Here is a 16,974-nt window from a genome sequence, read left to right as displayed (position 1 = left end):
TGGCCCCGAAGCGCCCCATTACTTTCCACTTCGCATGCGTCTGCTCGGTAAAACACAGGCAGGATCTTTCATCCCGGTGGGTTCTTTTTTTTTTAGGATCCTGCAGAGCGCGGCTGAGAAAAGTCTGGAGGACAATAATTTGTTCCATTGTACTGAGAATTGTAAGTGTTGGCAAGAGCGCCTCTCCCAGGCTCGGCCTTCCTCCACTAACGATCCTAATGCCTCCCGCTAGCCAACACAGACAGTTTAACGCTCATTTATTGCAACGGTCAACATATCTTCCCCCCCTGCCAAAAAAAAAAAAGTTTGAAAGGAAAAAAAAAAGACTTAGATGATCATCCCCGGCAGGAGGGGTTAACCGAGCTGCATTCAGGAAATCTCTCACATCCTGAGTCCCCGTCCCCTGTAAGTGTATATTATGGTGCTGTTCTCTGCAGCCAGCTGATGAAAGCCGTGCCTCAGTCAGGATACAATGTCAGAGGGGCTCAAGGCAAAACACGGCTCCTCGCTCGCGCCGCAGACCTTCATCCCGCTGATGTGTCTTAGCTGGGTTTTAATTTCTTCCAGAGCACAAGGTAAGACGTCCATACTTTCCTTGTTGCATTTCTTATTTTTTTTTCTTTTTGCCTTTTTTTTCTTTTTTTTTTTATCCTTCTCGCTGCCTCGGGCAACTTCTCCTCCACGTCTTGTAAGTTGTCTTACTGATTGCGCTCACCGTCCCCCTATTGTTCTCTTCTTGTCAGACGCTAGCTATAAACCTGCTGCTGCCATTCAATCCCCCCCCGTCCTGCGCTCGCCTGCAGTTGGTTTTACTGTACAGAAACCACAAGTGCCAGCATGCCCTGTCAGAGCAAGCTGTAGTATGGCAAAAGTAAAAGAAACAAACGGAGGAGGAAACACGTGTAGTCTAATTAGAGCTGAGCGAATTTCAGGTTATGAAATTCGTTTTCTGGTAAAAGGTGAATCGAGATATGGATTCCGTTACCACGGACCACAGCGCAATTCTATGACGGAATGCCTTTAGAGGCATTCCGTCATTCATTCCGCCATAATAGAAGTCTATGGGCTGCAAAACGGATCCGTCCCGTTTCCGTTATGCAGGGGAGTCCTCCCCTGCATAACGGAAACGGGACGGATCCGTTTTGCAGCCCATAGACTTCTATTATGACGGAATAAATAACGTAATGCCTCTAAAGGCATTATGCATTCCGTCATAGAATTGCGTTATGGTCCGTGGTAACAGGTACTTTCACACTTGCGTTGTTGGATTCCGGCAGGCAGTTCCGTCGCCGTAACTGCCTGCTGGATCCGGCAATCTGTATGCAAACGGATACCATTTGTAGACTGATCCGGATGCGGATCCGTCTCACAAGTGCATTGCAATACCGGATCCGTCCCTCTGGTTGTCAACTGGAAAAACGGATCCAGTATTTATATTTTTCCCATTTTTAAAAGGTGCGCAGACCGCAAAACCGGATCCGTTTTTCCGGGACACTTGGGGCTGGATCCGGGATTAATGCATTTCAATGGAAAATAATGCTGAATCCGGCATTCCAGCAAGTGTTCCGGAATTTTGGACGGAGAAAATATGAAAATATCGCAGCATGCTGCGGTATTTTCTCCGTCCAAAAACCGTACAGTAACTGAACTGAAGAGATCCTGATGCATACTGAACAGATCGCTCTCCATTCAGAATGCATGGGGATAAAACTGATCCGTTTTTTTCCAGTATTAAGCCCCTCGGACGGACTTCAATACCGGAAAAGTTTAACGCAAGTGTGAAAGTAGCCTTAGTCTCATGTTTAATTCAATAAAAAGTATAGGATGCCGGGGGGAGGGCACATAACCTTGCAGATGCAGCAGAGCTGAGTTTGTCATGCACAGATATAACATACATCATAGTTTTTGTAGGGCTGATAACAATAGGTAAAAGCCACTTAGTGACAAATACAACTCTGCTACATGTAAACCTAGGCGATGTATGAGTGTCTGTTGATGAATGTGTCATTTAACTCTATATGATAACTTATTACCCGCCGTCCTATGGAAAATCACAGATGTTTTTGGACAATGCAATAACAAACTCAACTCTGCTATATCAGACAGCTGCATTTGTATACAGTTAATATATGTATCTTGCAAGACTTAAATCAAAACTGCTGTACTAAATGTAATACTTTATTCATTTTTAAAGGGTTTATGTAAATTAAGCTTAAGGGGTATTCCGGAAATTAAATATTGATGAGCTATACTCCAATATCACATCTGTGGGCGTCTGACACCCCGCAAATCAGCTGTTTCAGGCAGCTGCCGCCACCAGAAGCTATACAGGGAGCTGAGCTGCAGTACCGGGGCTCGGCCACTACATAGTGGAAGGCGCCCTCTGCTTTCAACTCTGTTCACTGTTCAGTTTTAGGGGCCCTAAACAGCTGATCAGTGGGGGTGTCAGGTGTCAGGTCACTGCTGATCTCATACTAAGTCCTGGAAAATCCCTTTAATGATTGTGTATGAAAAGTTCTGAAAGTTTGTAATGTACCTTGTGCTTCAATTCCTCACCATTCACATGTTCCTTTCTAGCTGTCAGTGAATGGAAACATTCACTTTTCTGACATTCTGAGGCTGAAAATCTATACATGCCTAGTTCCTCTCACAGCTGAGGTTTTGTTACAATGCTATGCCGTACAGGCAATACTCTGTCAGCAACACGAATTTCCTTCTCCCTCCTGATGTATCAGTGTACAGGAGGTAAGATGCATCAGCCTGGAGTTCAGGCCGTTCAGCTCACAAATGATTAAAGACTGGATACAGACTGGTAACAAACAGTCAGCTGTAAGATGTGCGCAAGCAAGAACCTTTCCATTCACTGACAGCAAGCAGAAATCTTGCTGAGGACGAAGAATTAAGACCTCATGCACACGGCCGTTGTTTTGATCCGCATCCGAGACCCAGTTTTGGCGGCTCGGATGCGGACCCATTCACTTTAATGGGGCCGCAAAAGATGCGGACAGCACTCCGTCATTGGTGGCGCACACTGGCCACCAATGATAATACAATAGAGGGAGGGAGGGGGGGCCGCACACTGTGCCACCAATGAAAATAATAGAATAGAGGGAGGGAGGGGGGCAGGGGGGCCGCACACTGGCCACCAATGAAATTAAAACTGGGGAGGGAGGGGGGTCTGCCCCCTGCTGCCTGGCAGCCCCTGATCTCTTATAGGGGGCTATGATATGCACAATTAACCCCTTCAGGTGCAGCACCTGAGGGGTTAATTGTGCGGATCACAGCCCCCTGTAAGAGATCGGGTGCTGCCAGGCAGCAGGGGGCAGTCATGTACACAGTTCTCAGTATATTCTAACTTGAATCGTCCCCATCACTATGGGAACGCCTCTGTGTTAGAATATACTGTCGGATATGAGTTTCACGATCTAACTCAAATCCGATGGTATATTCTAACATAGAGGCGTTCCCATGGTGATGGGGACGCTTCAAGTTAAAAAATACCATCGGATTGGAGAAAACTCCGATCCTATGGTATATTAACTCCTGACTTTACATTGAAAGTCAATGGGGGACGGATCCGTTTGCAATTGCACCATATTGTGTCAACGTCAAACGGATCCGTCCCCATTGACTTGCATTGTAATTCAGGACGGATCCGTTTGGCTCCGCACGGCCAGGCGGACACCAAAACGACTGTTCACATTCTGTTCATGTCCGTTGATCCTCCAAAAATCAAGGAAGACCCACGGATGAAAAAACGGTCACGGATCACGGACCAACGGAACCCCGTTTTGCGGACTGTGAAAAAATACGGTCGTGTGCATGAGGCCTAAGGCAGTGATTTCCATCAGTGAATTTGAGCCAAAACCAGGATTGGAGCCTTCACAGACATAAGGTATTAGGCCTCATGCACACGACCATAGTTATGGTCCACACCCAAGCCGCAGTTTTTGCGGGTCAGATGCGTACCCATTTACTTCAATGGGGCCCCAAAAGATGCGGACAGCACTCCGTGTGCTGTCCGCATCCGTTGCTCCGTTCCGAGGCCCCGCAAAAGAAATATAGCATGTCCTATTCTTGTCCATTTTGCGGACAAGAATAAGCATGTCTACAATGGGCTTTTGCAGATCCGCGGTTTGCAGATCCGCGGTTTGTGGACCGCAAAAAAACAGCAAGGTCGTGTGCATGAGGCCTAAGGGACAGATCTGCTCCTGTTCTGTGTTTACAGCCGCACCTGATTTTGGCTCACAATCAACGATGGAAATCACTGATCAAACCTGACATGTGAACTAGGCCGAAGGCCGAGTTCACACGAACGTGTGTGAACCGTGACTGTGCTGCAGCCCGCAAATAGCGGGCCGCAATGCACGATCGCCGGCCGTAGGTCAGCCGCATCGGATCGTGGACCCATTCACTTTAATGGGTCCGCGATCCGCCCGTTCCGCTAAAAGATAGGACTTGTTCTATCTTTTTGCGGAACGGAAGTACGGGATATAACCCCACGGAGGCCCTCCGTAGTGCTTCCGAGGGGTCCCGTCCCGTGCGGCCGTTCCGCGATTCCGGATTGGCGGACCCATTGAAGTGAATGGGTCCGCATCCGTGATGCGGAATTCACACAGAACTGTGGCCGTGTATTGCGGCCCGCGATTTGCGGGCCGCAATACGGCCACGGATCACACACGTTCGTGTGAACTTAGCCTTAGGCCTCATGCACACGACTGTTGTGTGTTTTGCGGTCCGCAAATTGCGGATCCACAAAACATAGATGGCGTCCGTGTGCGTTCCGCAATTTGCCGAACGGCACAGACAGCCATTGATATAACTGCCTATTCTTGTCCGCAAAACAGACAAGAATAGGACAGGTTATATTTTTTTGGCGGACCACGGAACGGAGCAACGGATGCGGACAGCACACGGAGTGGGGAGATGTCCTGCTGTGTGCCATTTTTGTACTTTAAAAAAAAAATGGTTGAAATAAAAAATTAATGGTTTTATTCAAGACCTGAGTGTTGGACCCGCTACTTTGCGGCACCATTTGAGATCGCGTCGGGGCAAAAAATAAGTTTGTGTAATAGCATTCCGTTATTCATTCCGTCATAATAGAAGTCTATTGGCTGCAAAATGAATCCGTCCCGACTCCCCTGCATAATGGAAACTGGACGGATCCGTTTTGCAGCCAATAGACTTCTATTATGGCATTCGGTCATAGAATTGCGTTATGGTCCGTGATAACGGAATCCATAACGCAATCCACCTTTTACCAGTAAACAAAGCGTGAACGAATTTCAAAATATGAAATTCGCTCATCCCTAGACATGTGCATAGCTCCATGGACTATAATGGGTTGTGAAAACGGCCATTACAAAAACAGGCGCTTCTCACCATGTCGTGTGAATATACCCCTACAAACACACACACAATTTCAGGATGCAAACAGCGATGTTTACATTCAATAGCAGAAAGCGGAGATCTTGAAAATGGTGGGAAATTGTTACGCAAAGGATATTAGAAAGTTGCAGAACTTTCTGTTGCACAAAGACTGAGCTTCATTTCCATAAAGTGGTTTTAATTAATCTTCCTCGTACTGGTTCTTAATAGCGGCGCTCAGGTACATACACGTGTTACATTATATTTATAATTACTCCTCGTTTAACACCCTGCGGTTCATTTAAAACTGGTGCGCTCCATTAAACTAACAAGTCAGCTGAGATAGCCGATGAGGCCGGCAATAAATGCATTGTATACGGGGCTGATCGCTGCGCTGCAGGGACCGGCTGAGCCTAATACATAGGTACACAGCGCCATGTTAGAAATGCTTCATAAACCCCCAGCGTAGCCCAGGGGAATGCCCGTAGGGTATATATTATAGTCTTACCGATGCTGCATTCCTCAGTTATTTGTAGATGAGCGGTTCTAATTCTGACTTTTACATAACTTATAAGGAACCAATTTCAAAATCTCATTCATGCCCTTACTATCATTTATTAATAATGCAGCATAGAGCCCGGAATGGGGGAGGGGGAGAAGTAACTGTGTTGGGGCTTTAAAGGGGCTGTGCCACAGGATAACTAGCTGATCACTGGGTGTCCGACCACTTGGACCCCCACAAATCCCAAAAATGGGGATCCCGTTTCCCCATTCTGATGGAGCAGCAAGTCATGCATGTGCCCTGTATTCATTCTCTATAGGAGTGGCAGAGGTAGCAGGGTGCGTGCAGAGTAGGGAAATGAACCTTCCCCTTCTCTGGATCAGTGGGGGTCCCAGCAGTAGAACCCCCAGCGATCAGCTAGTAATTCCTTATCGTGTAAATAGGGGATACCTTATAAACTTGGCATAACCTCTTTTATCTGTACTGCCCTGGAACAGGGACTCTCTGAAGTCTGGACATTTGCCTATTTCCCCTATGCAAAGTTATAAACTTCTTACTTTATTTCACTTGAAAGGGCAATGTTTAATACTGTGTAACTGCATTTTGTGTGTTGTGATATGTATCCGGTTCATTTGCACTGTATTTGCGAGGCCCCGTGGAAAGGGTTAGTGTTTGAATGAGAAGCTGGTCATTTTCCATAACTACCAAAAGGTTTAAAGAAGACCATGTTTTGGAGGGAAAAACCCCAGACTTGTTTACCACCAAAACCAGACAGCCTGACCTTTTGGATGTCTGGTTTAGCTATGTTGTTATGTCTGGAAACTTGTTTTTGTCTTCAAAACCTGCTGTGTCATTTCCATTGAGTATCATTGAAGCTGTAATGCAAGTCTATGAGAGACAGAAAGTGTAACATTGTATTTGTTTAGGCTGAGTTTCTCCACTCCACCCCTCCCACTAGAAGGTTCTAGTTTAGCCAGAAACTGTATATAAGGAGAGCAGTCAGAGCCTCCAGTGTGCTGCAGTTAGGGAACAGTGCTTGGAAGAGGGAACTCTGCCAGACTACCTGAGTGGCCAGAAGAAGACACTGATATACGGATACGCTGCCACAGACCCTGGATAACAAGCCTTGGACCAGGGTACCAGCCTTCTGAAGAGAGAGAGGGACAGCTAGCTCAGGCCTTTCCTCAGCATAAAACACTTCTTCTGCCCGGGAGGAGACTGGAGACCCAGCCCTATGCCTTGACTGTATTGTTTTGAACCTGAGTTCCTCCAGTAAAGAAGCATACTGACTTTCTGGACTTATTTCCCATTGGGGTTACACTACGCCTTACCATCCCTTCTGGAGAGCAGCATCACATGGTGACGCTTAAACATTGTTGTGAGGACCCCGCATAGCATTGGGGCCACCCCAAACTCATAAGTAAATTGTCATAAAAATTTCTGCAGTTTTCTAATATGTTTTATTGCAAGATCACTCCTTGCAGTCAGTGAATGGAAACTTTTTTGTTTACATACAGAGGCTGAAAAGTTAAACAGAACTAGTCCCTGTCCTTATGGTCTGCTACAATGTATCAGTGTAAGCAGGGGTGAACTTTACCAACAGTCAAACCAAGCAAAGGCTCAGACCCCTGCTGGCTAGAAGCAAACGGCTGAAAAATTTACTAAACCAGAGGCAGACATACCATTGATGCAGCCAGTTAAGCTGCACAGGGGCCCTTCCCAGCTGTAGAGCAGTAGCAGAAGTGCCCACTGCATTGTGTGTAATGGGGAGGAGCTTAGAGGTATAACTGGGGCCCCCAGGCATAGCTTTGCTTGGGGCCCCAGAAATGCCAAATGCACCCCTGAGTGCAAGTAAAGCCAGTTAAAGTCTAGGCTGTTCACCTGACCCAGAATTGCTTATCCTTCTTACAAATACCACTTACCTATGAGCAGGGATGGACATACTATATGTGCAACCTGTGCAAGTACACAGGAGCCTAGCTGGCCATATACACATGCATGCTTGGCTCAGCCAAGCATGCACATGCTCAGATTGGGGAAGGGGGAGTAAACCAGGCACCTCTGGCAGCAGCTTAAAGCTAGAGCTACACAGCGACAATTGTCGCACAACAAAAAGGGTACAACTACATTGCGACATATGTTGCGCAACATTTTTTATAATGATAGCACTGCGACATGCTGCGATAGTGATGCGACATTCGCACAGAAATCCAAATGGTGTCGCAGCATGACGCTTGCCGCAGTGCAACACCATTTGCTATCATTCTGAAAAATGCTGCGTGACTTTTCTGTGACGCACGTCGCCGTGTAGCCCTAGCCTAATTCCTGACAACGGATCAAGTACCGTATGTTAAAATTCAACAGCCCGACCCCTCAAATCTAGACAATCTCATATATATTAGACTGTTGGCCAGTCAGGATGGTTTGGCCAATGTTCTGACTTGCTGAAGTGACACAACCCCTTTAAGGGCAGCAGGCAGCGGCTACAGTCTTGTAGATTAATTGCAAGGGGCTGAACTACTAAGAGACCTAGGGAAGATATCTCCGGAACTCCCATAGAAATCAATGGAGAGAGGCTGTGTGCATGCCCGACCAGCCTCTCTGTTCATTTCTGGGGTCTCCACGGGTTATGAGGTCCCCATTCTTGTGATCGGTGGGAGTCCCAATTTTTAGGACCCCCACTGATCTAATAGTTGTCCACAGAGTAGAGGATAACTTAATATAAGCGGAATACCTCTTTAAGACCTTGAAAAATCTATTTGTAGAAACAACTGCTGTTTCCCATGTCACCACCAGGTGGCTCCACACGGATTCTTCTTCTACTACTACTACAGTTAGGGTATGTTCACACAGAGTTTTTTGTGTGCTGAAAAAAATGATGTGGAATTCGCTTCAGGGTTCTTTGTTGAGTTTTTTGGATGCAGCTTTTTATTCTGACACCATTTTTGGCATGTTTTTTGATGGTTTTTGTTCTTGCCCATTTCATTTCAACACAGAATCTGCACCAAGAATGAACATGTCACTTCTTTTTTTCCACGCTATGGTTTTTGAAACTGAGCAGAAAATAACAGCACTGTGTAAGGCTAGTTTCAGTTCTGCGTTTACCTGATCCGGCAGAGGAACAGCTCACCAGAGTTCACAGTATCAAGCATAGCCGGATAATGCCGTTCATAACAGGACCCTATTGACTATAATGGGATCAGACTGGATACCGGCATGTGTGCTGGGTTTCAGCTGGACAAAAACAGCTGCATGCACCGTTTTTTTGTCCAGTTGAAACCTGGCTGGAACCCTGGCAGATCCCCACCTGATCCCATCAAAGTGGATGGGGTCCGGCAGTGAACGGCAGTATCTGGATCAGGTAAAAGCAGATTGAAGCTAGCCAAAATCAACAAGCTGGTTTCCTATTGAAATCAATGGAGTTTATTTACAAGTGTTTATGGTGCAGTTTTTGGGTGGGTGAACATACCATATCCAGTAGTAGTAGACAGTGGGGTACAAAAATAATAGCAAAGGAAAAACAGAGCCAAATGTGTCATGTTCATTCCCCATAATAGTCCTCTATTGTAGTAAGCTTAGATACAGTTCTTTGTAAAATCTTATATAGTTTACCCCTTTGAGACATTGTGATAAATTGTGCTGAATGACAAGCTTAGCCCTGCTATATCAGTATTCTAGATTGGAAGAAACAAAATCAGCATTCTTATCCTTGTTGCTGTATTTAGAGCTTGTCACATCTTACACATGGGGTGGAGTGTCAGGGGTACCAGGGTTTGTCAGAGAGCAAAGAAAAAAATGGAGCCTAGTCAGCACATCCCAGTGCGCAGGTGCACGTCGCCATGGCTGAAAGCACAAAAACAAACATAACGCAACAGCGCTCTGCAAACACAAATAATAAAGTAAATACAGTACAATCGTGCCATACTCACTATAGAAAATGTGCTCTACTAATGCTAATGTGAGGTTCTTGGCAAATAAATTTTGTACAAAATTATTTGCTCCTGTCCGCCAACGACAAGGCGATTTCTTTAGGACAGGAACCTACACTAAATACTACCTCCTCTGGTGCCATACTTGCCTCCATTAAATTCAGGAATGCAGGTTTCAGATGCATGCTGAGCCCACATTGTATTATACCTCTTTTGGTGTCTAAATGGCCTCCATTAAATTCAGGGAATGCAGGTTCCACATGCATGCCGAGCCCACTCTGTATTTTACCTCTCCTGGTGCCAAATGGCTTCTAATAAATGCAGGGAGAGCAGGCTACAGCTTTATACTTGCACTTGAACTAAAATAAGCCTATGCATTCATGTGGAACCTTAGTGTAGGTTCTTCTCCTAAAGAGATCGCCATGCCGGAGGCGGACAGGCACATCTATCTCTCTATCTTTCTGTCTATATTCTCTATCTATTATATATCATGAGACTCCTGGAAGCTTTCTAATGTATGTATAGAACAGGTTATTATTCTTTTATTCTGCTACATTTGCTATGTAATAAATGAACATTAGCCCAGTTGGACATAGTCTGAGGTCGGACAGATTTCAATATAACTGAGATGAAGGTTACTTATACTTTATTGTGGTCTGTTGGGCACACATTATTCTTATCACAGCTGGGTATATACAATGAGAACAGAAAGTTATTATTGGAAAGTATACATTATGATGCCTATAAAGACTGTGAATTGTAGCCCTTTAAATGGAGCTAGCAGGGTGTAGCGCAGATTTCAGGACATAGCTGGTCACATGACTACATTTCTTTATTACCTCCAGGTTGAACTCCTTTGAATAGTTTTGTATTTTTTATATATGGGTCATATTGTGACTAAGGTGCAATGCAAATATAACCGTTCAATTCAACTTCCCTTGTTTCTTATGCATTGGCATAATGTATCACTCTCTCTCTCTCCACTCTATGGTGGTATTACTGGGGTACTGTATGGCACAGTTTTATTATTTGAACACTATATGGCTCTATTGGGCACAGTATGGCATTATTTTATACTCTGTATGGGGATGTTTGGTCCCTGTATGGCAAAATAATTTGCCCACTGAATACTTACTATATTAGAGCTATGATTCTTGTGATACCAAAAAGCTGCCTTCCTTGGAAAACTACTTGCATTTATCTGCAATATCAGCGGGAAAATACTCAGTTTTTTCGGTGAAGTCCAATAGTTTGATCAGTTAGACTCTGTCATAAATCAAATTGGATCGCACCATCATTTTTTGTTAGGAGGATAGGTTGATTATAGGGTGTCCTACTGCTGGGATCCTCAGTGATCAGCTGTGATCTGCAAGGGAACCTGGAAGAGCAAGTACTCAGATCTCCAACAGCGCCACCACAGGAGATGTAAAGCATTACACAGTCTCTACTTAAATCAATGGCTGCTCATGCATCTACATACACATGCCGGGTCCTCCAAAGAGACAATCTGACTAATAAAGTGTCTTTATCTAGTGATATGATCTCCCATTTTTAATGTAAAAAAATGAAAATCAGACATCATATAGGACATGACAATATCTTTCTAACAAAGCTAGAACCAGTCCCATACCTAGCATGGTTCCAGAGATCTCCCCATCCGTTGCTTCAATTGCTCTGGTAGATTTATATCAAGTTGGCAGTTCAGGTTGAACTTCAGGGGGCATGCTTGCACTTTCTCATGGGGTGTGTCCTTTCTGCTGCAGTTGAAGGATGGAACTGAGCATGTGCTTCTATCTCATTGAGATGAGAAATTAGAGAAAGGGCAAACAGCAGGTGGCGCTATACAGATAGATTTCAGTAAATAACTCAGTAGCTATACTAAGTTTTTAAATACATGCAAATGCAAAAGTATTTAGATCCAGGTGCTGGTTTGAAAAATATAGAATATTTTTTTGTTGGACAACCCCTTAAAATGTATTGAATTAACCTAAAGTGAGTGGTTGGATCATTGGGGTTAGAGATCAATATGCACAGTCAGTTTCTGCACAGATCCCTATCCTAGTTCATTGCAAAGGGAAATAGGCCTCTATGTCAGGACTGTGCACCCCTAGGAGTGGCTACGCCTGGCATTTGTCCCATATAAGTAATGCCCTCCAAACCATTTTCTTAAACAGCAGAGGGCTGCGTTGATAGAGGCCTTCTGCTCAGCAGATGTATATACATTACTGTAGCTTCCCCCTCATGGAACTTATATGTATAATTAAAGACAAATGGCACCGGGGTGCGTTCCAGGCTGCCCAATTAGCTATGCCAGTTTGGTTGACACAGGTTTAATCACAGTTTGTTAATACATGTCATTTATTAATGATGTCTTTTGCACGCGCTGTGTTAAAACCAACATCGTGTCTAACGCATTTACCTGGTACTGGATCCAAAAGATACAAGTCATTTTCTCTGTTTAATTTCTCATTAGTTTTGCGACTTACATCAGCTCCATTTAGTCTGTTTGTTATGTTTGCAAGCGCTCATTTCCTTTTCTTGTGGCTGTCTGCTTGCTGCCAAATTCCCAAAAGTCACACCTCAGCTTATAGGAACATATGGTGTCCTCCATGCTGGCTGCAGCCGGAGAAGGAGGCTTACCCTGTACAGAATAATGTGTCAAGGAAAGGCAATGTCTTAAGATGCTCTACAAGACATACTGTATATTCTTATATATAAGTCGATATAGCTGTCCTATTGTAGAAGGTAAGGAGCTGGGTTTTTAGCTCATCGCCCTGTTTTATCATATGGTAAACTGTATCTTTAGGGATGGATTAAGATGTTTTTTTTTATTTAATCTCGGGGGTTTGCTTTGCTTTCTTGTTGAAACACTTGCAAATGACAGAACTTAAAGGAGTGTCTGGATTACAAATCCCACGTGAAACACCTTGATTAAATAGAGGAAGGTCTCATATTAAAGGGGTTTTCATAACTAAACTTATCTAAGGGTACTTTAATACTAGCGTTATTCTTTTCCGGTATTGAAATCCGGTAAAGGGTCTCAATGCCGGAAAAAAATCAGTTTTGTCCTAATTCATTCTGAATGGAAAGCAATCCGTTCAGTTTGCATCAGGATGTCTTCCGTTCCGTCCCTTTTACGGTATTTGACCGGACAAACTACCGCAGCATGCTGCAGTATTTTTTCCGACCAAAATCCCGGAACAATACCGCAATTGCCGGATCCAGCATTAATTTCCATAGAGATGTATTAATGCCGGATCTGGTACCAAGTGTTGTGGAAATTGCTGCATCGCCAGATCGGTTTTTTTCCGGTCTGTACATGCGCCGGGACATAGGAGGAACTATTTTCGCTTTTGATCTTTGGAAAAATTTAAATACCGGATACGTTATTCTGGATGAGACAAATCCTGTATTTCACCAGATCCATCTAACGGATCCGGAAAACAAGGATATCCGTTGCCGGAACTACCTGCAGGATTCTAATAACGCTAGTGTGAAAGTACCCTACCTGCTAACTAGATAATACCATTGTAGTTCAGAAGTATTTTATTTATATATATATATATTTTTTTTTTAATCTGTTGCATCCATCTGTGCAGCACCTTCGTTATGATGCTGCCAGGGCTTGCTGAGGGTAGGACTACCAGTTTAAAGGGCTAAAGTTTTCATGAATGCTCTGTTTTCACAGACATTGTCTTTATTTACAGCTGCTTAAATGCCTTTTTATTACAAACAGTAAGCTGGTGCTATATTTGTCCTCCCACCCCCTTTCTGCTATTCTGTTGCTCACTAGCCTTGCTGCTCCGCATATGACACACCATACCTCCAGAGAAAGGGGGTGAGGGATAGAAGAGTAAGCAATGGAAGAGGCATGTAATATGTGTCTTTTACTCCAGGGAGGGGGAGATAACCACGTGTATAAGAAGTCACAGTAGTAGGAGATAAACAGCAGGAGCATGGTCATGTGACTTTATATTAGACTTAGGGTCCATTCACACATCCGTAAGTGTTTTGCGGTCTGCAAATTGCGGATCCGCAAAACACGGATACCAGTTCTACAGGAGCATTATATTACATATGTCAATGCAAGCCTATGGAGAGTGTAAAGGGGGGGGGGGGAGTGCGCAGGAGCACACAGACAAGCAGACTGCTGAAACTACATGGGATGAGATATAGACTTCCTAAGAGCTTTATTCACAACCATACAGGTCAGTACCTTACTGTAATTTCCTCCATGATACTGGGGCTGCTTCTAAGGGAATAAGAGACGGTTAGGAAACATTTTTTCCTCTATATTTAGCTAGTAAATTGTCTGTGCATTTTTCTTTAAATTACATCATCACATAAGCATGTCACAAAAGGGATGTCACTAGTACCAGCTATGGAGTCCTGATCAATCTTATATACCCCTGCATGACAACCTTTGGTTGATCCACTACAGGACTGCACTTTTCAGACCTGCCATCAAATTATATGCTGCTTACACCCTGTATATCATGATTTGTCTGTAGGGCACTACAGCCCTGCCTGTGAAGAGCCATGTGGGTCTATATCTTGGACTCTTACAATAATGCACAGTACAGACCAAAAGTTTGGCCACACCTTCTCATTCAAAGAGTTTTCTTTATTTTCATGACTATGAAGGCATCAAAACTATGAATTAACACATGTAGAATTATATACATAACAAACAAGTGTGAAACAACTGAAAATATGTCATATTCTAGGTTCTTCAAAGTAGCCACCTTTTGCTTGGATTACTGCTTTGCACACTCTTGGCATTCTCTTGATGAGCTTCAAGAGGTAGACCCCTGAAATGGTCTTCCAACAGTCTTGAAGGAGTTCCCAGAGATGCTTAGCACTTGTTGGCCCTTTTGCTTTCACTCTGCGGTCCAGCTTACCCCAAACCATCTCGATTGGGTTCAGGTCCGGTCACTGTCACTCTCCTTAATAGTCAAATAGCCCTTACTTTCAAAGTTTTCCCAATTTTTCGGCTGACTGACTGACCTTCATTTCTTAAAGTAATGATGGCCACTCGTTTTTCTTTACTTAGCTGCTTTTTTCTTGCCATAATACAAATTCTAACAGTCTATTCAGTAGGACTATCAGCTGTGTATCCACCTGACTTCTCCTCAACGCCACTGATGGTCCCAACCCCATTTATAAGGCAAGAAATCCCACTTATTAAACCTGACAGGGCACACCTGTGAAGTGAAAACCATTTCAGGGGACTACCTCTTGAAGCTCATCAAGAGAATGCCAAGAGTGTGCAAAGCAGTCATCAAAGCAAAAGGTGGCTACTTTGAAGAACCTAGAATATGACATATTTTCAGTTGTTTCACACTTGTTTGTTATGTATATAATTCCACATGTGTTAATTCATAGTTTTGATGCCTTCAGTGTGAATCTACAATTTTCATAGTCATGAAAATAAAGAAAACTCTTTGAATGAGAAGGTGTGTCCAAACTTTTGCTCTGTACTGTATGTTGCTTGAAGATACATTGGATAGATGGCAATTGCTAGATTGCGAGAGGTCCAACCAGAATGTAGGTCCTGTGTAACCATTTAACTAGAGCGGAGATCAAACATGTGCACTACTGAGGGGTTTTCTAAGATTTTTATACTGATGACCTATCCACTGGCATCTGATTGGTGGGGGTCTGACACCTGGGACCCCTGCCTATCAGCTGTTTGAGAAGGCACTTAAAGGGGTTCTACCGTTTGTTTTAATTGATGATCTATCCTCTGGATAGATCATCAGCATCTGACCAGCAGGGGTCCGACACCCAGGACCCGCACCGATCAGCTGTTTGAGAAGGCAGTGGCGCTTAAGCAGCGCCGCGGCCTTCTCACTCTTTACCGCAGGCCCAGTGACGTCACGACTTGTATCAACTGGCCTGCTACGTTCACTTGAATGGAGCTTAGCCCCACCCAGGCCAGTTGATACTAGTCGTGACAGCACTGGGCCAGCAGTAAACAGTGAGAAGGCCGCGGCGTTGCTGGAGCGCCGCTGCCTTCTCAAACAGCTGATCGGCGGGGGTCCCGGGTGTCGGACCCCCGCCGGTCAGATGCTGATGATCTACCCAGAGGTACAAACTGTAGAACCCCTTTAAGCTCTCAGTAGAGCTGCAGCCATTTTGCAGCTTAGCCTAGGCCTATGTGATGTCCTGTTCATCTGTCACATGGCCTAGGCACAGCTCAGTCCCATTGAAGTGAATACCAAGCATAGCCACTATCATATGTACGGCTCTGTGCTTGGCTAGAGAAAAGGCCGTGGTGCTACTTCCAGAGGATAGATCATCAGTATAAAAGTCTCAGAAAACCCCTTTAAAGTCTAAAGAATTGAAACACATAATCTCCATAGACAATGAATGGGGAGGTAGTGTGTATCATGTTCAAACACCTCGGGATCAAGTACTCAGATCCCCTGTTCTAGTGATTGTGGGAGTCCTAGCAGTGGGACCATCTGCAATCATAGACATTGCCTATACTGTGGATAAGGGATCCGTTTTTTTCATGGAATAACCCTTTTAAATGATAGAATTCTGTCTCCCAGTGACCACCATTAGAGGGAGCTCTGGAGCTTACCATGTACTTTTTATAATAAACAGTAAGCTCTTAAGCTCCCTCTAATGGCAACGAGAAGCAGCAAAAATTTTGCTGTGAATTTGGAACCCTACACTACTGTATGGCACAAAAGTAACACTCCAACCTCTATAAAGAAAGATTAACAACCCCAGAATGACATGGTTTTAAAAGAACAATCACTCTGGATGTCTTTTCATTCATTCGCCATCTTCTTCTCTTTATGGAGCTTGGGCTCTAATAGAGGAACAAGTGAATATTTCATGGCCTGTTAAACATTTTGGATTGAAGTATAAAACACTGGATACCGACCTGGCATGCACTATGGTGAGACAGTAAATTCCACAGAGTTCGTGCTGGAAAGAAAGAAACATTTATACCTAAAAAGAGTTTTCTTTGGGATTTTCATTCCACAAGGCCTGGATGAAATAGTGAATTGCTGGAATAGTCGAGACTTGAAACAGTAACTGTATGGCTCAGCGTTAAATATCACCATTTAGCGCATTCCTAATATTTTCCAGTAATTGAACCCAGCCCATACAATCCCATTATATCTTGCTTTTAATGTGCCAAGAGCAGGTGCAATCGTT

The 16,974-nt window shown here is 44.2% G+C and overlaps 1 protein-coding gene across 1 annotated transcript in view; it reads left to right on the top strand.

Annotated features, from left to right (window-relative positions):
- The first annotated feature begins 400 nt into the window (after window positions 1-400).
- Window positions 401-16,974, top strand: part of ADAM12 (ADAM metallopeptidase domain 12) — a 583,999-nt gene continuing 567,425 nt past the window's right edge. Inside the window, exon 1 of the mRNA XM_040437739.1 lies at window positions 401-575. Coding sequence (XP_040293673.1) covers window positions 473-575 — 103 coding nt within the window. The 5' untranslated portion in view covers window positions 401-472. The remainder of the gene's footprint in view (window positions 576-16,974) is intronic.

The sequence above is a fragment of the Bufo bufo genome, chromosome 6 (assembly GCF_905171765.1).
Source record: "Bufo bufo chromosome 6, aBufBuf1.1, whole genome shotgun sequence".
Taxonomy (NCBI): domain Eukaryota; kingdom Metazoa; phylum Chordata; class Amphibia; order Anura; family Bufonidae; genus Bufo; species Bufo bufo.
Note: the sequence above shows the minus strand (reverse complement) of the source record. Positions and strands in the feature narration are given on the sequence as shown.